This window comes from Xyrauchen texanus, chromosome 21 (assembly GCF_025860055.1).
Source record: "Xyrauchen texanus isolate HMW12.3.18 chromosome 21, RBS_HiC_50CHRs, whole genome shotgun sequence".
Classification (NCBI taxonomy): domain Eukaryota; kingdom Metazoa; phylum Chordata; class Actinopteri; order Cypriniformes; family Catostomidae; genus Xyrauchen; species Xyrauchen texanus.
In genome coordinates this window covers 21,364,632-21,391,009 of record NC_068296.1, presented here as the reverse complement: position 1 = coordinate 21,391,009, position 26,378 = coordinate 21,364,632, and the positions used below count along the sequence as shown (strand labels likewise).

At 38.3% G+C, this 26,378-nt stretch overlaps 1 protein-coding gene across 1 annotated transcript; it reads right to left on the bottom strand.

The window, feature by feature from the left end:
* Positions 1-3,365: 3,365 nt before the first annotated feature.
* fan1 (FANCD2 and FANCI associated nuclease 1) lies at positions 3,366-24,769 on the bottom strand. Its single transcript, XM_052152211.1, is given in 17 exon segments — positions 3,366-5,827; positions 8,681-8,809; positions 9,016-9,210; positions 9,322-9,425; positions 9,610-9,778; positions 10,754-10,915; positions 11,057-11,176; positions 11,388-11,486; positions 11,571-11,724; positions 12,061-12,291; positions 12,540-12,753; positions 12,864-13,004; positions 19,501-19,961; positions 19,994-20,186; positions 20,189-20,274; positions 20,276-20,697; positions 24,707-24,769. Coding segments are annotated over 17 exon segments (3,081 nt in total). The 3' UTR covers positions 3,366-5,689.
* Between the last annotated feature and the right edge of the window lie 1,609 nt (positions 24,770-26,378).

Here is a 26,378-nt window from a genome sequence, read left to right as displayed (position 1 = left end):
TCTTGCTGAGCATTACACTGATGATAAATTTTGTGCAAAACTGGCCTACTTATCTGATATATTTGATCAGTTAAATCAGCTGAATGTATCAATGCAAGGCAGAAACAGCACAGTGTTTTTGGTTTCAGACAAAATTGAGGGATTCAAGAAAAACTCATTCTTTGGAATAGAAGAGTCAAGGAGGGACGATTTGACATGTTTCCACATCTGAGTGAAACTTTGGAAGCCTCTTCTCATGTGCACATATCAAGTGTTATAACCCAGCACTTGTCTCAGTTGTCTCAAAAGTTTGCTGACTACTTCCCAGAGGACCCTCGACATGGAAACCTTTGGATTTTGGACCCATTCTCTGTGGATCCTGCTTCAGAAGACATGGCTCTTTCCACTGTATTGGAAAATGAACTAATGGAACTATCAGCTGACAGTAGCCTAAAACTTCAACTCGCACAAGTTGACCTTGCTTCATTTTGGTTACTGGCTGCAAGTGAATATCCCTTTCTGTCAAAGCGGGCAATCAAATTTCTATTGCCTTTCACCACCACATACTTATGTGAGTCAGGGTTCTCCACTGTGGCTATCACAAAATCAAAAGCAAGGAGCAAACTGAAAGCTACTTTGAATGCTACTCTCCGTGTCAGTCTCTCACCCATTTCACCAAGACTTGATTTTATTATCTCCAAGAAGCAAGCCCAAGTGTCTCACTGAGGGTATGCAGAATATGAATTTTGTAGCAAGGTGTCTCAGTATATATGTTTTTTTTCTCATGTGAACTACTCCAAAAACCTGCTCATGTAAATACTGTATATTATTGTGTTGGGATTTATTAATAGTCCTAGACCTAGTGGTTGTTGATGAAAACTGTTTTTGACATGTGACACACCTGTTAGACTTCCTCATTTTTGGATGTGTGGGAAGGAGTATAAGTAACGTGTCCAGTTTTTCTTTAGTTGAATTGTAAAAATAATATATATATAATACATGTAACATTTACGTAATGTTTGTTTATGTAAGATTATTTTAAACATGCCCATATCGCTAATTGTATTTGATAAAATACACGTACAGTATAAATTGGGGTGAATGAACTGTTGAACATTTCTGCTAATGAATAGAGAAAATGTTCCCCTCTTGTGTGTCTGACCTGTTGTTACAGGTATGTTAGCCTGGATGTGAGGATGTATTATTAATTAATTTGTTAAAAGAGTGTTCCCCTTGTGTGTCTGACCCAGTCATTGGTCTGACCTGCCCTGTTAATGTTACAGGAATAAATGGTTACTGAGTAAACCTGCCAAGTCTTTTTTTATACAAGGACAGTTTTCATCTATAGTTGACTTGACCGCTACAGTGACATAACAGATTAACAGCAGAGTATATCATTGTACTTTTTGAATTTTCTTTTATTCTGTGTTTATACTATCATATTTGGAAAGGTGGTCCTCGGAATGTTTTTAAACAGTCATTGGTGGGCCATGAGTTGCAAAAGGTTGAGAACCCCTGATCTAAATGACTCCAGTGGTTAAATCCATGTTTTCAGAGGTGATGTGAGAGGTTTGTGTGTGTGAGAAACAGATTAATATGCAAGTACTTTTTTTACTGCCAATCTCCACTTTTACTTTCTTCTGTTGTTTTTGACGATTCACAATCTTTGTGCATATCGCCACCAACAGGAATTAGAGAAGAATTTAAATAAAAAAAGGGACTTAATATCCTTTGAACTATATCGTTCAAAGGATATAGATTTAAATATCCCAGGTTCCTTACCAGTTAAGTTCAACTGACACCATTTGTATGGAGGACAAAACATGCAAAAATAATAAATAAATAAATAAATGTAATAATAAGAAAATAAATAAAGGAATAAATGTCTTAATAAAACAAATATAATTCGTTTTTAATGAAAGTTATGCCTGAATTTATTTTTGTATGACTTTTTTCCTTTATTTATTATTTTCTCTTTTTATTTTTATTCTTTAAAACTTTTTTTATTTTCATTTGTTTGTTTTTTATTATTATTTATTTATGCATTCATTTATTTTTATATTTATTTATTTCCACATGTATTTATTTCTACATTTAAATATTCCCAGATTTATTAATTTTTGTATTTACTCTTACATTTCTGTCTCTTGTACGATAATTATGTGGGCGGGTCCTGCTTACAATTGGCTTATTGTAGATTGAAGCATGTGCTCGATAACTCTTTGACTTGTTTTGATGTGATGTCAGGTCAGAGCCATATTGTGTAAACTATAGCTATTTGTGGAGCTAAAAACATAAGAGCTTAAGTCAATCCAAGATTTATTGGTTATACTACAATCACAAAATAAATGGGGAGCTGTTTCTTCAACAAATCCACAAAATGAGCAAGTTTCATAAATGATATGATTTAGCCTTGTCACTACTCGATCGTGTTTCCGGTACGGATCGAGTAGTGACAAGCCTTACCCTTTTCTTTTTTTTCTCTGTGTATATAACTTCATATTTTGATGTCCGCAAATCCATACTATTGATTTCTGTTGTTATGATTGTTCATTGTAAAAGATACAACCATGCTTCATTTCCCTGATCGTTTATGTATCTATGCATATACTGTATAAGTTCTGCAATAAAAATAAATTAAAAAAAATCTATGGTTGCCTCTTCACATATAGAGGGTTGCGCAACGTGCGAATTAAGTCGATAACTGCACATCAAACGACGATGTTTCATTTAGAGTAGAGGTGCTTATTGATGTTTTAGGAGAGCTGTATGCCGGTATGAATGTCGAAGCACATCCTGGGTTGTTAAACTCTGTCGGTACACGATCCGTTCCACCTGCAAGATCCGTTCTATGCGTACGGATCGTGAACCGACACTCTCTTCAAAACGTTCCCTGCATATTCAAAATCTGTGCGAGTCAGAGGGTGCTAAGGTGGGACGTCCATCTGCTTCAGATAAGTACTATTAAGCTCTCAACCAATGATGCACTGGAGCTACGCAAGGACCGCCTCCCTCATGTCCATGTTGCACACAGAAAAGTACAAATAAATTATTCCCAAAAAAATATGGGAATATATAAATATGGAAATAAATATATGTGGGAATAAATAAATATATAAAAATAAATGAACACATAAATAAAAAAAATATGCAAAATAAATGAATAAATAATTAAAAGTTAAAAAGCATAAAAATAAATATAAAGTATAAAGTCATACAATAATGAATTCAGGAATAAATTTAATAAAAAATTAATTATATTTGTTTTATCAAGATATTTATTCCTTTATTATTACATTTATTTATTTATTATGCAGGTGTGGGCCTCCATACATTTGTGGCATAATATTGAATACCACAAAAATACAATTTTATTTATCCCTCCTTTTCTTAAGAAAAAAATAAAATCTGGGTTCCAATGAGACACTTACAATGAAAGTAAATGTGTCAATTCGTAAAAGTTAAAATAATATTTCAAAAGTATAGTCACAAGACAAACAATATACATATTATCCTGGTTTTAGTGTAATACAATTGCTCACTAACCTTTTTTATAAACAGATATAGCCAATTTTACAACTTAATTGCCATAACGATGCAATGTCAAACAACTTTGTAGCTCAAATAATACACAAGTTGTTACATAAGAATTGTGCTATCATAAAATTATAACCTTCACATTTCTGCCTTTAAAGTATCCAAAAATCTTCCCCCATTCACTTCCATTATAAGAGCCTCACTGCAACCTCGTTTTTTTTTTAAGAAAGGAGGTATTTTTTGTGGTAATCAACATTATGCCATTTCTGTCTATTGAGCTTAACTTGTATTGAACACAGAATATTCTTTTTTCCACGGGAGTCTTATGAATTACTTGTATGCTGCCTTTGTGTGTTTTTTGCACTGTATGGACCCACAGAGCTGAAGTATTATCCTAAAAATCTTCATTTGAGTTTTGAAAAAATTTGCAAACATCTGAGATAGCATGAGTGTGAGTAAATGATGACACACAGGCAACTGACTATCAACCGACAGCTGAATGTCAACATAACACTTCATGTAAAAAAACCTATTTTGGTTGTATAGTCTTCTTATTTTGTGTATACTGTTTATTATTAAGTGCATTTTATGTTTTGTAATAAGTATGTAAATTATGTTATGTGTACTAGATGTTTATTGTATTTGTCATACTGTTATTGCTCGGAACTGCACCCGACTTTCACCCTCTGTTGCACTTGTGTATATGATTGAGTGACAATAAAGTGATGTGATGAATTTTCATTTTTGGGTGAACATTTCCTTTAAATGTCTCTATCCTCATTGTTCAATGTTATGTTAAAACATTTTAATTAAATGTTTAAACAGACAGGACTAAAGCTGCTTGTATTGTACTTGAGATTCTCTGGCCTTGACACTAAAGAAATGTAATGGTGTTCTTTTACCTGCACTTATCTGATTTATGTAGATTGCAGTAAGCATGATGCTGCAAAGTTCAAACTGTACAGAAGACGACCTGTAAAGCCTGATTCACTTCAGACCAAACAAAAGTCCTCAAAGTTTGAAGATGACATGTTTAACATTAACACAGCATGTTTTGTCTGAGCGTCTGACATAAAGGATACGCATAGCATGAATTGAAAAGGCATTTCAGTCTTGGAATGTGGCCATCTATTCCTCTACGTTTTTGACCACAATAATAGACAAAAGATTGAGTAATATCCAATCACTGAAGATAATGTGCAACAGTTCGGTGCATATGTCGTTTTGTATGCAGCAGTCTTGCAATCATATGTACACTCTATGGCCAAAAGTATGTGGACACTTGAACACCAACATTCATAAGTGTTTGTTGAACATTTAATTCCAAAATCACAAGAACGAATCCCACTCTTTGCTTTTAGCACACATTCATCTATGCTGGAAAGACTTTATACTTGATGTTGGAATAAATCTTTAAAAAAATGTTTGAACAATTTCAGACACCTGAACATCTGTGAGATCAGACACTGATTGGTAATGGACCCTAGGTTGCAGTGGGCATCCAGTTCATCCCAAAGATCTTCAGGTCAGGGCTTTGTGCAGGTCAGTCAAGTTCTTCCTCAGACTCGGTGCATTATTTCTTAATGGACCTTGCTTTGTGCACAGGGGCATTGTTATGCTGGAACAAAAAAGGGCTCTCCTAAAACAATTATTTGGAATGCCATTGTATGCTGTAGCATTAAGATTTGTCTTCACTGAAATTAATGGAATAGCCAAACATGTTAGTTAAAATTTGACAAACTTTAGTCCATATAGTGTAAATATTAAAGCAGTGATTTGCATTAAGACGCATGATCCTTAAGTTATCCACTATAACTTGTGATTTCTTTAAAATTCACTTCAGAAATTTCTTTTTTTTTTCTCAGTCATTAAAATATATATTGCCACCTTCCAATAAGCACAAGAATAAAAAAATACAAGTCAGGCAATGCCACGAGGTCATTTAACAAGCAGTGGTAATAAGGGTTCGGATGGGGAGATTAAGTCCTATCTTTCAAACTCCCTTATAGTGCCTTTAATACTCTTCTTTTAATTCACCAGAGGTAGTGGCAAACTGAGATTTGAATACCATCATCAAATCCAGGTTGCGTGCTTTAAGCATTTATAAATTCAGTTGGCTTGTTTGGCGTTTCATGTCTGCTTAAGAGTCTTCATTTTTAGTGTGAGAGCAGCTTCACTTCAGCCAAACTCCTCGTGCTCCAATGGCGGTGACATGGCACACTTCTACATCTGCCCCAAGCTTAGAGAGCTCATCCAACCAGATCTGTTGCTTCTGGGACAGACGGTCATTAGGCCCCTTCACTTCCACAAGCTAGAGAAACAACTCAAATGAGCAAAATTTTAAAAGACATGTTTTCTGAAGACAGTTCACCCAGATATTAAAATTGTGTCATCATTTACTCACCCTCATGTCATTCTAAATCCGTATGATATTCTTTTTTTTCACTGGAACACAAAAGGAAAAGATTTGAAGAAAATTGACTGCTCTTTTCAACACAATGAAAGTGGATGGTGGCCAAAGGCTGTCAAGCTCCAAAAAGAACAAAAAAATCACTATAAAAGTAGACCATATCACTTAAGTACTGTATTTTATGTCTTCTTAAGCCATACAACAGCTTTGTGTGAGAAGCAGTCCATTATACACTGAAAATTTTGCTCGACAGCTGTACCTTTCACTTACATTGAATGGAAAAGAACAGTCTGAACATTCTGTTCTAATAACTCTGTGTTCCTTAAAAAAACGTCATGATTGGGGCCTGGGAAGCTCAGTGAGTATTGACACTGACACCCAAAAAAAAAAAAACACTGAAAGCGTTCACCCAAAAATGAAAATTTGCAGATAATTTACTCACCCTCAGGCCATCCAAGAGTTTCTTTCTTCATCAAAACAGAATTTAAGATTTTTAGGATTTAATTTCAGGCCTCCTCCTTTAAACAATGCAAGTGAATGTCCTCCATTTTTTGATGGTCCAAAATGCATATTTAGCATGCCTCAAAATAATCCACACCAATAAAATGTTTCTGAACCCAAACGATTATTTATAGAAACAAAAAAATACTTATATACTTTTCAACTACAAATGTTCGCTTCCGTACATCTCTGTGATGCACGCTCATGAGAGGGATGACGTAATCTCGTTGGTAAGGTCAGGCGTCACGTGGAAGAGGCGGCAGGAAGCGCGTCATATTTTACAAGAGTGCTGTACAAAAGTTTAATTGTCTTTGCTGTAGTGTGATTTAGCATGTGTATCCTGATGCTTCAACCTTCAGAATCCCCAAAGAAAATGCATGCCGGGAAAAATATGAACTTTTCATCGATTGCCTATACATGATCATGAGTGATTGAAACTCTGGCTTATCGCGCTGAACCTGGATATCAGTACACCCCTACATTCTCTCAAATATTGGAGGGTGTGCAGTAAACATTTTAGCCCTGAGGATTTCAGACCATCAAAGAAACAAAGGGTGGATATCTGAATTCATCGGCTGTGCCCGTGCTGTTTTTCCAGCAAACTCAGTGTGAAAACTTTGACATTGTCACGCCTTCTTCGGGCTCTGCACCTCCCTCAGCGCTCCACTCCTCATCACCTGATTGAATTTGCACCTGCACTCAATTCACTCGCTCGTCACTGCCTGCATAAATAACTCGTCTTCATGCCACTTCACTGTCAAGTCTCACACAAAGGACTCACAGTTTTTATTTACCTGTGTGTATTTGCTCTTGATCTTCATCGATATCTGTTTAGCGCTTACCCTGCTGTTTCACCTGTTACCTCTTCTTCAGCTCTGTGGACTTTAAGCCCTGTGAATCCCTCTTCAGTTTGTGAAGCTTTTCTTCTGTGTGATATCGTCTGTACCATTAATCTCACTGTGTAAACCCTGTAACTCTCAGTAAACGTGCTCACATGTTTCACTAACTACAACATGTGTGGCTTGAATTCCTGACAGTCATGTAGCCTATATATTTCTACTAAAGAAAAAGTAGATAATGCAACGGCATTGCTCTGAAATAAAGGATTGTTATTTACTGCAGTAATGTTTTTTTTATTATTATTTGGAAATTATTTTTAATTACATTTTATATTGTTTTGAAATTGTTTTGGACTGTTTTGGTTTGTGAACAACGCTTTGTCTGTGATCTGTGAATGTTTCTCTTGTAACCAATGACGTGCTTCCTGCCTCCTCCACATGACGTGTGAACATACTAACGAGCTTACGTCATCCCTCTCATGAGCGCGCATCACAGAGATGTAAGGAAGTGAACATTTGTAGTTAAAAAGTATATAAGTAATGTTTTGTTTCTAAAAATAATAAATCGTTAGGGTTCAGAAGAAATTTATTCGTGCAGATTCTTCTGATGCACCCTAAATATGCATTTTGGGCCGTCAAATAAATGGGGGAAATTCACTTGCATTGTTTAAAGGAGGAGGCCAGAAATGAAATCCTAAAAATCTTAAAGAAAGAAACTCTCTTGGATGGCCTGAGGGTGAGTAAATTATCAGCAAATTTTCATTTTTGAGTGAACTATTCCTTTAAGTCGCGAGTTCGAATTCAGGGTGTGCTAGGTCTCCTAAGCAACAACATTGGCCCGGTTGCTAGGGAGGGTAGAGTCACATGGGGTAACCTCCTCAATGGGGCACGTGGTAAGTTGTGCGTGTATCACGGAGTGTAACATGCTGCGAGTCTTCGGTGTCATGCACAACGAGCCATAAATAAAATTTTTTAATTAAAACTTAACTTTAAAATAGGTCACATTTATTGAGCTAACATTAAAAAAAATATATTCTGAAAACAATGAATTTGCAATATCTTTTTTCATATCTGCTTTTTAATATTGGCAGCCTTGCCTCAAGATTGCAGTGAAAATTAAATTTAAAATCAGTTATTGCATTTTAGTTTTAAATTTGATAGGTTTTAGGATCATTGTCACTGTGAAAATGAAAATTAAATCATTAAAACTTATTTTCAATTTTGGCACATTTTACAGGCCCTTTTGATGGTTAATGAGGCTTTAATTTTATCACTGCTTTTATTTATTTACTATTGGCAGGTTTTACATTCCATACTTTTTAGAACAAAATATAGAAATGTTGAATACATAGAAATGTAAATTCCTGATTAATAAGCTCCAGGTAATTTCCCTTTTTTTTTGTCCTTTATTTACCTTGCACTTCCTGTTGGAAGAGCTCCAGACTACCAGATCAGGAAGCCCTCCTCTGCAGTGTCTGTAATCCTTTGCCATTCTGAGGACCACACCGCTCAAGAACGGCCCACCCAGACATTCCACCAGACTCTATAACCATGGAAAAAGAAAAGAAAGCAGTTGCACTGTGCTCATGAACATACATTTGCAAACACATTGTAACACATGGCATACACAATCTATCAATATCACTTGTAATAATGACTCTACGATACACTGAATAATGAATGCTACGATGCACTGCAAAAGTAATGAACACTGACTGCATCCATGCATGTTAAGAGATCTGTGGTTACCTGCGCCTGTTGAAGAGAGGAGAAGCGATCCCAGTTTATCAGCGCACAAACTCTCCCCTCCTGTGCGTTCCACACATCAGCGAGCAGCTCCAGCAGCGTTTCTGAAGAGGCCTCACACAACATCTCAGCGCGAGCCTCAATGGCTTCCCTCCGGTTACCATAGAAACAATCAGTGTGCAAATCCAAAGGACAAGTCTAAAAAAGGGCATGGATTTGAGCCATCACTGATCTGTGCAATGCATTTACAATAAGGTGTGTCCCTAAAGCTTTCAAATGCACAGCTTTTCTTCCCTAATTATTTTGTACCTGATAGGGGTTTCGGAAGACATCAGGAACCCCATCCATGAAAATGATGTCCCACATGAGGAGTCCGAACAGAGTGGAAAATGTAGAGCCTTCTCCATGAATACCTTAAAAATGGAAACACATTTAATCAAAGTATAAAAGACATCCTATTCTCCCATATTCTGCAAAGCCACTGATTCAATTGGTGGAATACAGCACGCAACAGAACCCACACTGAAATTGTGTTCTATGTAACTATGTCCTTAACTTCCTTAAATGTGGTGGTGTACACAAAATGGGATGCCAGACCTTGATCAAAACCAAGTGTTCTGTAGTGAGCCAAAGCCAGATCCTCAACAGAACACATGACCATAGTGTCTCTTCCCTCTCTGGAGACTTCGTTCTCATCGGCTGCTCTAAGGAACACTGATTTGCCCATACCACCCTCATGAGGAGAGAGCTGTCCTCTAATCATCACCTGTTAAAAACACCCGGTTAAACTGATAATCTTTTAAATAAAAATCACTTCATATTTTTTTTTTTTTAAGAAATCATAATTGTAATCTTTTTGTCTATTAACTTGAAAGCCATGCTAGTGTACTACCAAAAAAATAAATAAATCATTCTCTCATCATTTACTAACCCTCATGGCATCCCAGATGTGTATGACTTTCTTTCTTCTGCAGAACACAAATGAAGATTTTTAGAAGAATATTTCAGCTCTGAAGGTCCATACAATGAAACTGAATGGTGGCCAGAACTTTGATGGTCAATAAAGTACATAAAGGCAGCATAAAGTAATCCAAAAGACTCCAGTGGTTAAGTAAATGTCTTCAGAAGTGATGTAATAAGTGTGGGTGAGAAACATATCAATATTTAAGTTCTTTTTTACTATAAATCTCCGCTTTCAAAAATGTTTCTTTTGTTTTTGCTGATTTACATTACTGATCTGTTTCTCACCCAACCCTATCCTATTGCTTCTGAAGATATGGATTTAAACATTGGAGTCGTATGGATTACTTTTATGCTGCCTTTATATGCTTTTTGGACCTTAAAATTTCTGGCCACTTGCATTGTATGGACCTTCAGAGCTAAAATATTCTTCTAAAAATCTTTTGTGTTCAGCAGAAATAAAAAGTTATTCACATCTGGTACAGCATGAAGGTGAGTAAATGATTAGAGAATAAAAACATTTGCATGAACCATTGCTTTAAAATTTACAGTATTTCTCTGGAGGGAAAATGGACCATAATATTGATGACTCATCTTGCATTAAACAGATTTGTGTCCAATCATATGCAACATAGAATGAAAATTATTCTAATCCTAATAATACCACCTGCAACCAACTAGCAAGTAGCAAATCATGGTTAATGATGTAAAAAATCCTATATGACCACAAAATAAAAGCAATGCATTCTTTTCACACATTCTATATAAAACAAAGACTCACATGAGTGACATCTTGTATGTGCACAGTGGGTAGATCTCGTAGCAGTAGATGGTAAACTAAACTAGCAGATTCCTTCATTCGGGAAGCTCGCTGTTGCAGTGATAACTGGTGGCCTGTTCGAACCAGAGGGTCCTTGAGTCCATCCCGGATAGCACAGATTGCCTTAATACAGGAAATAAAATCAACCAATCTTTAACATTTGAAAGGATGCCCATCTGAAAAAAGGAAGACTAAAACAAAGGACAGTGTCTTTTTAAATTAATCTAAGTTGAATACAAATAAGATAAGATCTATGGTACTTACCTGCTCATGTTGCTTTAGGTGCTGTTGGAGATTGAGAGCAAGTCTGTCCCACCAACGCCCCCTACTGTTTGGACAATACACTGACTGAGACAAAAGATTCCTGAGCTCCTCCACCGCCTCCTGCACAGCCGAAATGCCAAGTTAATAATTGAACACACTCATGTAAATTTCTGATAAAGAATAAAATGATAAGTTTTACAATATCATAATTTATTCTTTGGATTTTGCTGTTTTATTGTAAAACTGTCATTTTAAATAATTTTATTCTGCTGAAGATTTAGCCAGTGCACCATGTTACCGTTGTGCATAACTAATGTGCGTATCGACCCACCTCATAGCAGCGAAGTCGTTGTAAAATCTCAACTCCTCGAGACAGTATACGAGTGTAGGTCCAGCCCACAGTGAAACAACGCAGAAAAACAGGCAGCTCCTCATGAACAATAGACAGACACAATGAAATAGATTACTATTATTCCATTTTATGTAAACAACAAAAGATATACATGTATGGAACATTTTCGTTGTTTAGTTCAAACCTTAGGTCACTGGTGTGTTTAGTCTCTTTCCAGGCAGCCTTTGCTGCAGTATAGAGGTCATGGGCGTCCTCCCAACAGCCTGTCTCCATTGCTGTGATCACCTCCTGCAGCGTACGCATTGCCGCCTCATACCTATGAAGAATGTGGACATTTTTTTTTTTTTTACAAAAAACATGACAAGGACAAAAATACATTTCTACAACATTTTCAAAAAACTGCACTCTCATTCATTACTTTAATGCAAGTAAATTAGAATTTATAAACATTTTAAAAAGTGTCCCATTTCAAAAAATCTTAATGGTCCTAAAATATGCAAAAATGTATTTATGCAAAACATAACTGCTTATTTCTTTCCTTAGTATTTTGTGGTAAAAGGTGACCTGGACACAATTTCCTGATATTCAAAATCACTTGACCAATATTTCACCTTATATATTTACAAAACAAGCAATTATAATAAAAAGTGACCTGATGAGGTCATCCCTGTCCTGAAACAGTCTGGCTGAGCGATACACACTGTAGTCTGGGAAAGCAAGGCGGCCAGAGTTGACCAGAAGAATAGTGTAGAGCTGCCCCTGACCAGCAGCCATCTCCTCCTCCTCCAAAGTGTCTGTGAGGGAGAAGAGAAGTAGGACGCTGGAAAACACAGCACGCGATATGCGGCACAGACGCACTCAGGAGCCTGCAACTTGCTTGGCCCTGCAGGAGCAGATAGAAGAAAATCAAGCAACACAAAGTTAACAATGTATTACAACATGTAAAACAAAGTAAACAACAGAGAAGAGTATACGGTTCACGTAAATAACATTACTCACAATGGGAAGTCATTTTCTGAATAGCATGTATTCTATATCTTCTGCTATTTCTCTATAACAAGTGTAAATCTTTGGCCAACATCACTTACCGGGGTATATGTACTGGTGGTGCAGGTAGCTTACACATCTCACCTCTTGAGAATGACAGCAGCTGTGTTGTTTTGACCAGAAAAGAGTGATTGCTGTTTCCCCAGCTGGAGTAGACTCTCTACCAACTGTTGCTTCTGAGTGCCATTCCCTCCACGCCCAAGGTGAAATGTTTTGGCCAGGTTTCTGATCTCTGGAGCAGGCAGCAGATCCAGAACTTCCTGGGTGTCATGAAGCTCCGATTTTGACAAAGGAAGGCCTGGTATGTTATTAAATTGTCATTTAAATCTTATTCATGGTTAAATTGTAACACTAAGCTGTTGCCACAGGATTGACAAATCAAAAGGGTTGTCAAATCACACCACTAACCTGTTTGTAAGAAGCCACAAGCAACCAGCTCTTGAATGACAGGTCTTAGGTTGGAGCTGATCTCAGTGTATTCCACCTTACCTACCTGAAGCCATTTCAGCTTTCTTTGGAACAGACGTACGTAAAGCATCTGACCAGGTGCTACAAGAGAGGAAGGAATGTAGACAGCGTTAGTCTGAATATTACTTTACATATGATGTCTGAAGCACATTTTGTTTGAATTGCTGAGAATTGCATCACTGATACTTAAAACACCTAATTCATAGAGATAACATACAATTACAAATTAATTTAAAAACAAATGTAGGTTTCAGGACTACAGAAGGTTTGTGATGGAACTGCAGAGTGTTAACATGCGATTGTGACACAAATGTTAAAGAAAATTTTTAATTAATAAAAATGTTTCATAAATGTGTTTTTTTTATTATTAAAAAATTACAACATTTGAATACATGATCTTAATAACAATTGTAGCTCACAGAATTAATAAGTTAACGTATGCGATTAATGAAAATAGTTTAACGTGTTAATGTTTCTTAATCGTGATTAACGCATTTATCGTTAATTCAGCATAAACACTGGTGTGAAGGGCGGAACCTTTGAAATGTGTCCGTCCGGAGTCATTACACTGACGCACAAACAAGCGATAGAGCCGCAAGCTTAGCATTAAACAGCATAATAGAGCTGTCCAATAGACTTTCTATGGGTGGTACTGTCTGTCATACAATGTGCACATGTAAATGTGGCTTTATACCTTTAAGGGCATTCTGCTACGTCCCTACAGGGGGCGTTCCCCTAAGTTAAGTGAAAACAACTGTGTAGAGTTACGTTGGGCGGTTTTCCATATATGTTACATGCAGGTTGTTTAACAATACAAAGTGTTCATAGAAATCACAGACTCGTGTGGACGTTTGAATTATTTTAATTTTAAAAGCCAAGTTTAATCCTCCGGAAAGTTTCGCTTTTGATCATCCAAATGAATGGGCTGACTGGAAGAAACGATTCCTGCGATTTCGGCTGGCCACTAAACTAAGTAAAGAGGATGGCGAAGTTCAGGTCAGTTCGCTGATTTATGCCATGGGGGCTGAGGCTGAAAACATTTTCAAGTCTTTCACCTTTGAAACGGAGGGGGATGAGACGAAGATTGATGTTGTGTTGGGAAAATACGACGCATACTTCTATCCTAAACGCATAGCGTGATTCACGAGCGGCTTGTTTTCACCAGAGATCGCAGCGGCCCGGTGAGAAAGCTGAAATGTTTATCAGAGCCCTGTATGAGTTATCAGAACATTGTGACTTCGGTGTAAATAGAGACGAACACATCCGCGATCGCATTGTTGTGGGCATTTTAGACAAGGAACTGTCTCGTAAATTGCAGCTAATGGCTGATCTTACACTTGCCCAAACCATTACAACTGTTCGCCAGTCCGAGGAGGTTGCACTCCAAGTTCACCTACAGGGGGAGTCACATGCAGCGATACAGGAAATCCACGGGAGAGGATTAGGCAGAGGAAAACCCAAGTGGAAACCTAAAAAGAGAGAAAGTGATCAAGGAGACTCGAAATGTGGAAAATGCGGAAAACTGAAACACAGTGATCCAGAAAGGTGCCCAGCCAGGAATTCGACATGCAATAAGTGTAAGAAGGTGGGTCACTGGGAAAAGAAATGTTACAGTAAATCAGTCAGAGAAGTGACAGAGACTGTTTCACAGACACCATACTTCCTGGGTGCAGTCACAAATGAAAACAGAAGTGATGAACAATGGACAATACAGTTTACAATTGGAACAACACCGGTCAAATTCAAGATTGACACGGGTGCAGATGTGAACATTATGGGAGAAGAGGCATTCAACAAAATGGTTCCCGACAATAAATTGGAGTCATCTAATATCACACTGTACAGCCCAGGTGGTCAGTTGGACTGTTTAGGAAAGTTCCAAGCCAACACAGATTATAAAGGAAAGCCATACTCTTTCCAGTATATGTCATCAGTGGGCGAAACGCGAACAATCTGCTAGGCAGAGCCACAGCAATGACGATGGGGCTTGTGAAACGTGTCGAGGAAGTCCACACAGCATTCGGTGAGCACGGAACACTCAAAACCGAACCTGTTAAAATCCGGTTAAGAGATAATGCTGAGCCATACACAGTGCACACTGCTCGTCGCGTCCCGTTGCCCCTACTGCAAAAAGTAAAAGAGGAATTAAAACGCATGGAGGAAAATGAGGTGATTGAGCCTGTGACTGAGCCCACTGACTGGTGTGCGCCAATGGTGCCAGTTCCAAGAAAAAATGGGAAGGTGCGCATCTGTGTTGATTTGAAGAGGTTAAACGAGGCTGTAAGGAGAGAGAGGTACGTCCTTCCTACTGCTGAGGAAATTACCGCTAAACTCAGTGGCGCAACCATGTTCACCTCATTGGATGCTGTCTCCGGGTTTTGGCAGATACCTCTACACCCAGAAAGCACCAGGTTAACCACTTTCATAACACCCTTTGGGAGATATGCGTTTAAAAGACTCCCATTCGGAATCACGAGTGCTCCGGAAATCTTCCAACGTAAAATGACCGAGACCCTCAACGGCCTGGTAGGCGTGGCTATCTTCATGGACGATGTCCTCGTGTATGGAGATACTCCAGAGCAGCACGATCAACGTCTCAGCAAGGTGCTGGAAAGGATCGGGTCAGCCGGCCTGAAGCTAAACAAAGAAAAATGTAAGTTTAGGCAGGACCAGCTTCACTTCTTGGGTCATGTCATTGACAAATCAGGTGTGAGACCTGATCCTGACAAAGTCAAGGCAATTCGCGAGCTCCCTCCACCACAGAACGTGCAAGACCTAAAGCGTATTTTGGGCATGTTCAATTACTTAGGGAAATACATTCCAAATTTGTCTACAGTGTGTCAGCCACTTTATGACCTGTTAAAATCCAAGTCAGTATGGACGTGGGACCACTATCAGCAGGAGGCATTCCAGCGGATTAAAGACATCCTGTCCACTTCTCCAGTCCTGAAGTTTTATGATGTGAACCGACCTACTGCTGTCTCAGCTGACGCCAGCAGTTATGGCATAGGCGGAGTACTGCTGCAGCTACATGAAGGGGAATGGAAACCTGTGGCATACTGCTCACGTCGCCTGTCTGATGCCGAAACCAGATATGCACAGATTGAGAAGGAGTGTTTAGCGAGCGTCTGGGCCTGTGAGAAATTTGGAAAATACCTGTGTGGCCTTGAGAGCTTCAAATTGGTCACCGACCACAAACCTCTGGTGCCACTAATGAATCAGAAAGACCTGGACAACGTGCCAATACGGTGTCAAAGACTACTCATGAGACTTATGAGATTTAAACCGAGGGCAGAATATGCACCAGGGAAGACCTTAACAGTGGCCAACACACTCTCACGGAGTCCACTACAGTGCCTGGAAACGGAGACTGACACTCACTCAGACGTAGCATGCTATATAGCAGCCGTTGTAGACGCCCTGCCTGCAACCCCACGCAGGCTTGAGGCCATAAAGACAGCTACAGCAGCCGACTGTAACCTACAATTGGTGTTGCAGTACATAAAGTCAGGGTGGCCAGAGTACATAGGCCAGGTCCCAGCAGCAATCAGAGAGTATTTTCCCACGAAAGCTGAATTATCTGAATGCGATGGAATCATCATCAGAGGCAGCCGTATGGTAATTCCAGATGTGCTGAGAACAGACATCCTGAACCGAATACACGACGGACACCAGGGTTTGACAAAGTGTAGAGAGCGAGCCCATGCATCCGTATGGTGGCCCAGCATCTCATCAGCAATCCAACAAAAAGTCCAGTCCTGTCAAGTATGCCGTGAGATAAAACCCAGCCAACGGAAAGAACCTCTCGTCTCTACCCCCCTTCCAGAACGGCCTTGGAAGAGACTTGCTATGGACCTGTGCGATCATAACAAACACACTTACCTTGTCGTGTCAGACTATTTTTCCCGATTCTTGGAAATACTCCACCTGCCGACAACCATTACCTCGCAGGTAATCTTGAAGTTGAAGACAGTGTTTGCAAGATTTGGCTGTCCAGATGAGGTTGTGTCTGACAATGGGCCTCAATTTTCATGCCAGGAATTTAAAGACTTTGCGAGAGATTTCGACTTTATACACATCACTTCAAGTCCGCACAACCCTCAAGGGAACGGACATGCAGAGAGAGGGTTCAGACCGCTAAAAGAATCTTGAAGCAGAAAGACCCTCTGCTAGCTCTCATGTGCTTTCGGTCAACGCCTTGCACCACCACTGGCGTGAGCCCGGCAGAGCTACTTATGGGCCGGAAGATAAAGACAACCCTTCCAACAATGGAGGCAAATCTTCAGCCCCGATGGCCTGACCTGGAAATGGTCAGGATCAAGGATGCAGGGGAAAAAGGGAAACAAGCATTCTATTTTAATCGGCGTCATGGAGCTAGGTCCTTGCCTTGTTTAAAGCCAGGTGATCCTGTCCTCAAGAAGCTGGACCATCAGAAGGCCTGGAGTTCACCTGCCGTTGTCACTGGAGACAGCACCACACCACGCTCCTTTGTTGTTGAAACACCTCAGGGAGCGACTTTGAGACGCAACCGCCGTCACTTACAGCATGTTCCTCCGGCGGCTGGAGACACACACCCTCTAGCTCCAGATGGACTACAGCAAGGAGCTGCCACACAGCAGCCTGACCCTGCAGTCTTCGCTGACGCTGCATCACCAACCCCAAGTGTCAAACCGCCAGACACACAGACTGGACTGTTCCATACCCGGTCTGGTAGACTAAGTAAACCAGTTGAAAGGTTGAATCTGTGAAGGTATGGCTATTTTGTAAAAGAAAAAATATATATATAGAATTTTGAGCCATGGACTGTGGGGTGGGGGAAAAGAGGACTAAAGGGAATTGTTTATTGATTTTGTGGGCTGGAAAGTTTATGGACACTGAAGAGCCTATGGTTACCACTGCCAGTGCCTTATTGTTTAATTAAATGCAGTACCGTTCAAATGTTCAGTTATAGGAACAGTCAGGATATCTTCGGTATCTTGTGTATTCTCAGAGAAAGAAACAAAACTTAAAAGGGGAGATGTCATACAATGTGCACATGTAAATGTGGCTTTATACCTTTAAGGGCATTCTGCTACGTCCCTACAGGGGGCGTTCCCCTAAGTTAAGTGAAAACAACTGTGTAGAGTTACGTTGGGCGGTTTTCCATATATGTTACATGCAGGTTGTTTAACAATACAAAGTGTTCATAGAAATCACAGACTCCTGTGGACGTTTGAATTATTTACACTGTCTTAACACGCTAGTTGACTGATACGCTCTCTCTCTCCTATTATAGAAGGTTATCTCATTAAATAAATGAATCTCGGACAGCACTTCCCTGTCAGTGATAAAATGATGGAGAAATGAGATCTTAGCACTATGTGATGTACAAAACAAGCCCAGATGGGACTTGTGACAGAAATTAAGTATTTTTTAGCTTAAGAAAGGCACGTTTTAATTACCACAGAAGCACACAAAATCTTAACTATCACCAAAATTCAGAATGAGACCGTTTTTGTTTTTTTTTTGCAAACACTTTTCATGTTGAGTTCAAAGCGGCACTTGACGCTGAACACATGAACACAGCTTAACGATTGCTGTGACAAAGTGGATAGTCACCGTCTCCCGGCAAACTAATATTGTGGAGGATGACAGTTAGGGATTTAATGCCCTTTGCAATAAATATGAATCCTGTGTTGGGATTCCTTTTTTTTCAATTAGTCAAACTCCCACTTAGACTTTGTGAAACGTTTGATGTTGCATGAACTAGTGATATTTTAGTGCGTTGTCTTATATTGAGGAAGGCTTTGTTTGGAAAAATGTAATAAAAGTATTATATTGCTACATTTTGCTTTCTTTCCTAAGATGGAAATAAATTCATTTTGAGGATAAAAGAAGTGCATATAGAGAGTCATATTTCAGCACTAATAAATGTTTTAAAGGAATTTCACCCAAAAATGAAAATGTTCTCATCATTTACTCACCCTCATGTCATCCCAGATGTGTACAACTTACTTTCTTCTGAAGAACACAAATGAAGATTTTTTAGAAGAATATTTCAGCTCTGAAATACTGAATAGCTTCAGAAGACATGGATTAAAAAACCAATTGATTACTTTTATGGTGCCTTTGTGTTTTTTTGAAGCTTTTAAGTTTTCGTCACCATTCACTTGCACTGTATGGACCTACAGAGCTGAGATATTCTTCTAAACGTCATAATTTGTGTTCAGCAGAAGAAAGGAAGTCATGGGCAGGCATGAGCGTGAGTAAATTATGAGAATTTTAATTTTGCATGAACTATTCATTTAACTTAGTTGTTTTAATTATATGTGAATATGTTGTGAAATCCATCATAACTATTTATTTAAAGGTTAACTCAATTTAAACAATAATAGTTTAATAATAATAACATCATAGGAGAAGGGCTAACAAAAATGTTTGGGAACCCTTAAAATATAGAAATACAATGTTACATGAAATAGCAGAACTGAAACAAAGTTTTGAAGGTGAAAGACTGTTTGTAATTTTGCTACATTTTACTAAAAAAGGCTTTGACTTTTGGTGAATGTTTAAAATCATTTTAAGGTGTATCCTCTACCTGAGAGCTGCTGAAAAGTGTGAATGGTTGAGAAGTCATCCTCGTTAAAAAGCATCCTATCATCCTCATTTTCCATAACCGCCTCGAGGACAGTCAGAAAGTTCTGCAGGTAATATGGACGCCTGGTACTTTGACACTCTGATCCCTCACTGGCTTTCTCGAGCATTTTGGGTTCATCACCTGGCGTGGTACTCAACCTCCTCTCAATATCTTCATGTGTGGTCTCCTTTTTAGTTGGAGTCTCTGATGATGGAATATTATTGACACTAGACGAGGACTCCGTTTGATCTGATCCGACATTTGCTGTCTGTCTTGTACTTTTATTTTGAAAATGCCTTCTTTTTTTTTGCATGCCGATGGTTTCTATAGTGTTTGTGTCAATTTTAGGAACATCCTCTGACTTCCTCTTTAGTACCTTGGATGAGGATGCAGATTTCACTGACTGAACAGCAGTGCTCCTGCTGCTGCTTGATGGTTCTGCCAGAACTGCCACAGATTTCTCGGAAGTTGGCTTGAAGCTGCTTGTTCAACCGATAATGTGTTATCTGTATCCATGAAACAGCCTCTGGATTCAAAACTAAAGTTTTCTTTCTGAGAACCACTTAACTCCACATTCTTTGCCTCTCGATCCATCTCACTGTCAGCTGAGAGCCAAAGTGCTCTTCTTGAGAGTTTCGATGAAAGCTTCCAAGACCAATTGTCTTAACCGCTTTAGTTTGTGCATTTGTTTCCTCTGAATCTTGCCTAAGCACACAGTTCTTTTTAAAATATGTCATCTTTCTCTTCTGGGCTTTTCTCTTTCCCTTCATTTTGAGTTACCACACCATTAAAGGTTGATTTGGTAATTTTCTCCTGCTTGTCATCAGTGACAGCCAATGCATCTTCGTGATCATCTCCAAGAAAAGTCTGGCACTCCGAGTCTATATGTTCATTAATCTTGTAACGAGGTACAAGTTTGCCACACAGAGGGCAGGCCAGTTTACATGGTGGTGTATTCCTGAAAAATGAAGTTATAGAAGCAACCCCGCTTCCATTGTTTGATCTCTCTTTGATTGTACCAGCCTTCTGGTTCTTTTTCTTTGTCACTGAAAGTCTCCTGTCACTGTTTCTATTAGACAAGCTGCCTCTTTCACCCCAAAACTGAACACTAATGAACCAACTAGACCTTGTAGGAGACAGGCTGCATTGTTTGTAAACCTGTAGAAAGTAAACAAAAATAGTACGTAATGGAATATTTATTAAGGGAAAACTACTACATGCATACATCAGCTGCTCTTTAATCACAGTAATACTTAAGAAGATACTGTCCAACTCAATTAATGTCCATTGTCCAGATTGCTCAATGTCTAGAAATTGACAGTGAAAATGCAGTAAATGAAGGTAGGCATGTCAAAAATTAATTAAGATGAAAAAATAAGGTGGAAAATACATGAAACGAAGTAAAACTGACAGATTATAAATAAACCTGAAGATCATTATACAGACCTGCATGCGTTTGTGATCATAAGAGAAGCCAAATACAATAGATTCTTATTTTTTAGGTGGTTGGCAAACCAGCTAATGGTGCATTACCACCACCAACTGGACTGTGGAACATCGAGAATAGGAGAAAAATTCTGTTATATTAACCAGTTTCTTTTTAGATATTCCAACAATGCATCATATACTAGGAACTGACCAGATGAACATTGCAAAAAAGTCTGTAGAAATGTTGATACCCTTGTTTCTTAATTTTTTGTATGCGCTCGATTCTTCCCTCATCATTTGCTTTACAGGAGAGAAGCACATTCTTGACAGTTTCCAGCTGATAGCAGTGTGTACAATTTCCTGAATTCCACCAACTGAATCAGTGGCTTTTCTGAATTATTTAAGCGAACTGTTCAGACCAGAGTACCCAATATGGAGACGGGTAATTATTGTTAATTCTCTCCCTGTCATTTAATTGGCTCACCCAACACAAATCTGTCTTTGAATACTATATAGATGTCTTCCTTTTAATTCATTATCTTATTTATTTTGCCAGTTTTTGTTAGCAAACACTCTTAACTGTCCCATCTAGTGTGATGTCTAAGTCTATCGCTTGATGTTTTAAAGCTTGCTTTGCCAGATAATCAGCCTCTTCATTCCCTTCTACCCCTACACGAGAAGGTACACATAAGAAGTACATGACAATACTTGGTGTGTTAATTCTAAATGTGCTTTGTAGAATTACACAGACTATATCATTTCTGGATGATGGCTGCCCAATTGCCAGACTTACCAATGCTGAATATGAGAGCGCATACAAGAGCACTCATTGGTTGGACTTCCTACACCATTGCAGTGCTAACATAAATGCCAATAACTCTGTTGTATAAACTGATATATGGTCTGTTGTCCTTTTCTATACATATATATTTTTAAATGTGGGATGAATATTTCTGATGCTGTATGACCAGAAATAGGGTCCTTTAAGCAAGAGGTTGAACGATATATAGGTTTTGCCTATTAATCGGCACTGATAAAAGATTTCTGGAACTATCGGTTATGGGCAAAAATCCACACCGATAGTTTCCCCCGTTGCGTCCGGTGCTGGAGCAGCTGGGAAGGGTCCGCTGTCATTATACAGTATGACAGCAGCCTCTAGAGGCGAAATAAAAACTGAAATCATTTCACTGATGCCTTGTGGTGTTTGTTTTGACACGTGAGACTACAAAATGCATGGAGCGGACCACTTCAGATGCTGATTTAAAACATCAACAACAAAAAGGTATGTATACTGTGGACTACAATACAGGTTGTCATACCATTGTAAAGTGATTAATTTGTTGCATGCATTAGTAGAGAACTGTAATATGTGTGCCGACAAAGCTGAGAGGATGCTAACATTAAAGCTAACCTCAAGCAGTTAGAACAATGTGACAAAAATACATGCAAGTACTACCCAAATGTTTACAAGTCACGATTGTTACCATCTATTACCATCTATTTGAATTTGTTTATATCCAGCTGGTCACGTTTGTGCATTCGTTAGCCAGCTAATGCAGAGTTTACACTAAACGATTTTAGGCCCTATTTTCACTCACCGATAGTTTTGTGGAGATCGCCGCCAAAAGCCCGAAATCATAGGCAAATCAGAGCTCGCTCCCATGAGCAACGAATGCAATGTATGAATTATCAAAGACACAATCTGAGAGAAGTGCCGACGTGTCGCCAATGTCAGCGAGATATCTAACATGTTAAATATCTGGAACTGTCTGCGATTCATGGTTGGAAACAACCATGAGGATGTTGCAGACCAAACAATGGTGGATCTAATATCCAAACTTGTCAGACCCATTTCCTGGGCCTTTCTACCAGCAGTCCAACCAAAACTTGATGCATGTCCTTGTACTTGAAAACCATGAACAAATTTATGCAACATAAAATGAAATGTGACCCAGGATACATTAAATACAAGTTATGTTTTTACTATGGTGTGTCACCACTTGATTTCCAATGTAAAATCTGTCCTGAAGCAAAACCAGTTGAAAACCACTGAGTTAAAGTTACAGACTGGAGCAGTCTGGCTGCACTGTCATGCACCTACATTGAATGTTAATTATTAATAATCATAAGACGTTACTTTAAAACCTCACACAGCTGATGTTATTTTTAATTTAGTAGTTAATTTAGCATGCTATGCTAACATGATTTAGTTATATAACATGCTATTTTTTATCATGTTTATAATTTGGTTTACTATTATAATTCTGTTAACTTTCTTATTTATTCTATTTATTTTCAAAATGGAGACACAATTTTTTACACATACATCATTTAAAAAAAAATAGTTTCAAGTTTCAATTATAATAAAGTGTTTGCTCAATCAAAAAAAAAGTGTTTTAACTCCTCTAAGAGTCATTGTAACTGATAATAATAATAATTGTGTAATACCGTATACAGTGATACCGTGATATTTTCTGAGACGGTTATCGTGCCGTGAAAATCTCATACCATTTCAACCCTAGTTTCCACTAAGAATTCTACCTTTTCAATGTCTGTAATAGCTTTCCTGTTCCCACTACAAAGGACTGTTAAACTGAAAACCTTTCCCGACCCCACCCATTTTCCTTATCATACCCCTTACTTCAGCGGGTATGTCTCAGTCTTCTCCTATAGAGATACAGAATTGCCTCCAGTAATTCATTTTTGCAGTCCGAGTTACCTTTCTACTGCCTGTACCTTCTTATACCTAATTAAGTCTGCAAATACGAATGACTTCCTAACTTTTCGAAATGCTTTGTTCCTGTCTGTGATTGCTTTGCTGCATTCTTCTGTCCACAATGGAACAGCTTTCTTTTCCCAAAACCTTTACTTTTTTCAGTTACTACTTCTGCTGTTCTATACAGGATTTCACTCAATCTACTGTACTACAGAGTTCTTCAAGCTCCATTTCTTCAATTGAAGCATTAAACCATTCATTCTCTCATCACATATTTTTTTAAACCTTTCCCAATCGGCTTTCTTAAATTTCCATCTTGAATTTCTACTCTCTAACATCTGTTATTTCTAGTCCTATTTTACAACATATTGGGAAATGATCACTTCCCATTGTTTGTTCCAACACATTCCACTCACTTAATCCTGCCAGATTTTCTGAAGCCAGTGTTAAATCAATGGCAGAACAACAACCCCTTGAAACATCAATTCTTGTTGCTCTGCCACCATTCAAGCACACTACTGCATGGATTATAAAAAAATTCATTCTTAACGTTTGTGCCTCAGCCCATTCTTCAATATCTATTGAATCATATTCTTTATTCACTTGTATAACCCTATATCCCACACCCTCGTAAATAAATGTGGCCACAAATGCTATTCTGTGTATTCTTGTTCTCTTTGCTCTGATCCTGGCCTACCATAATCTGATCTGGTGTGATCACCTTTTAAGCACACTGCATTGGCCTCCTAACTTTCCTTAGTCTCAGCATATGACAACCCCTCAGATACCCTCACATTTTGCACTAGCACCGCATTCTTATGCACTTGGCAGCCCCCATAGCCAGCACTATGTTCACCCTCACAGTTGCAGCATTTTGGCTTTACTCCTTGCCCACACCACCCATACTCATGCTCACCCCCACACCTTGCACAATGTTGCCTTCCTCTGCAAGTAGCAGCTACATACATACCCATATTTCTGACATTTAAAGCACCAGAATGGAGGGGGAACATATGACCTTACCGATAAGCTGACGTATCCCAGGTACACACTATCTGGCAATTCCTCTTCGTCAAAATGAATCATTACTGACAAACTATCCACCCTTTCATTATTTCTGATACATTTAAGTCATTTGACATTAAGCACTTTCCCTCCTTTCATACACATCCATACTCACCCATAATGACTCCTCTTACCCATGTCTTTTGCACAGGGATTACAAAATTCACCGCTTAACCGAGCAGAACTTTCAAACCTAAGGCAATTTTTGTTTTTTACTATCTTTGCAAGAAATCATAACCTTACCATTACATAACAACTTTGCACTGACAACATCCCATAATGCTTTCTAAAGGGATTTTGTTGGCTTCAGAGGGTTTATTGTAGGGCTGGGGGATATGGCAAATAAATACAATCTTGATTTTTATCAAACTCATGGACAATTTATGATTTTTTTTTTTTCAACTTTTAAATGTACTCCAACATGATTTAAATTGTATGTTCTTTATTAGAATGCAAGGCAACCTGGTTAGAGAAATCCAAGTTCTTTCCATTATATTAAACAAAGTTGTGCAAGAAAAATGTACAAACGCACCAAATGCACCACAGGCAGGGCCGGAGTGGGATTCATTTTCAGCCCGGGATGTCATGTTTAAGTCAGCTCACACCCAAAAGGGGGGTTGGAGGTAAAGGTGATAACAATAGATCACAGCAAATATATGCAATTACTTGAAAATTATTTAAGCTCTCCATGTCATTATTCCACATATGGCATTCACTAAGATTTTCACATTGTCATAAGACTTCATTGTATGTGTTATAAAAATAAGTGAATGTTAAAGGGATATTTGAGAATTTCCTCACCATCATGCCATCCCAGATGAGTATGAATTTCTTGTGCAGAACATGAATGAAGATGTTTAGAAGAATATCTCATCTCTGTTGGTCCATTCAATGCAAGTAAATGAGAAGCGGTGACAAACAGATCAATAATTAAGTCATTTTTTACTATAAATCTAGCACTCTTCCCTCTTTAGAGTTCTTCTTCTGTTTTTGGTGATTTACATAAGCATATTGCCCCCTACTGGGCAGGGAGGAGAATTTATAAAACTTCAATATTTATCTGTTTCTCACCCACACCAATCATATCTCTTCTGAAGATATAGATTAAACCACTTGAGTTGTTTGGATTACTTTTATGCTGCATTTATGTGATTTTTGTACCTTCTGAGTTCTGATCACCATTCACTTGCATTGAAAGGACCAACAGAGCTGAAATATTCTAAAAAGCATAATTTGTGTTCAGCAGAAGAAAAGTCATACACATCTGGGGTGACATAAGGGTAAGTAAATGATGAGAGAAATTTCATTTTTTGGGTAAACTAAGTTTATTTTAAAGACTATATAGGCACATAATAACACTGTAGAACTGTAAATGCTTATAACTCTTTCAAGATGTACAGGCTCACACTTTAAATGGTCAGTGCTTTGAATTTTAAATCATTAAAATAACAATAGATCCAGTGAAACAATGAAAGTTGAGTGATTGTTTTTAAATTTGTACATGCCATTCAAAAACATGCCGTTTTACAACGATACAAGTGAACAAAAAGTCTAAAAATAACACATTTGTACTTTTCTTTTACTTGGAATCTAAAAGTTCAGGACAAAGGTAAAATTGTTACTGTCTCTT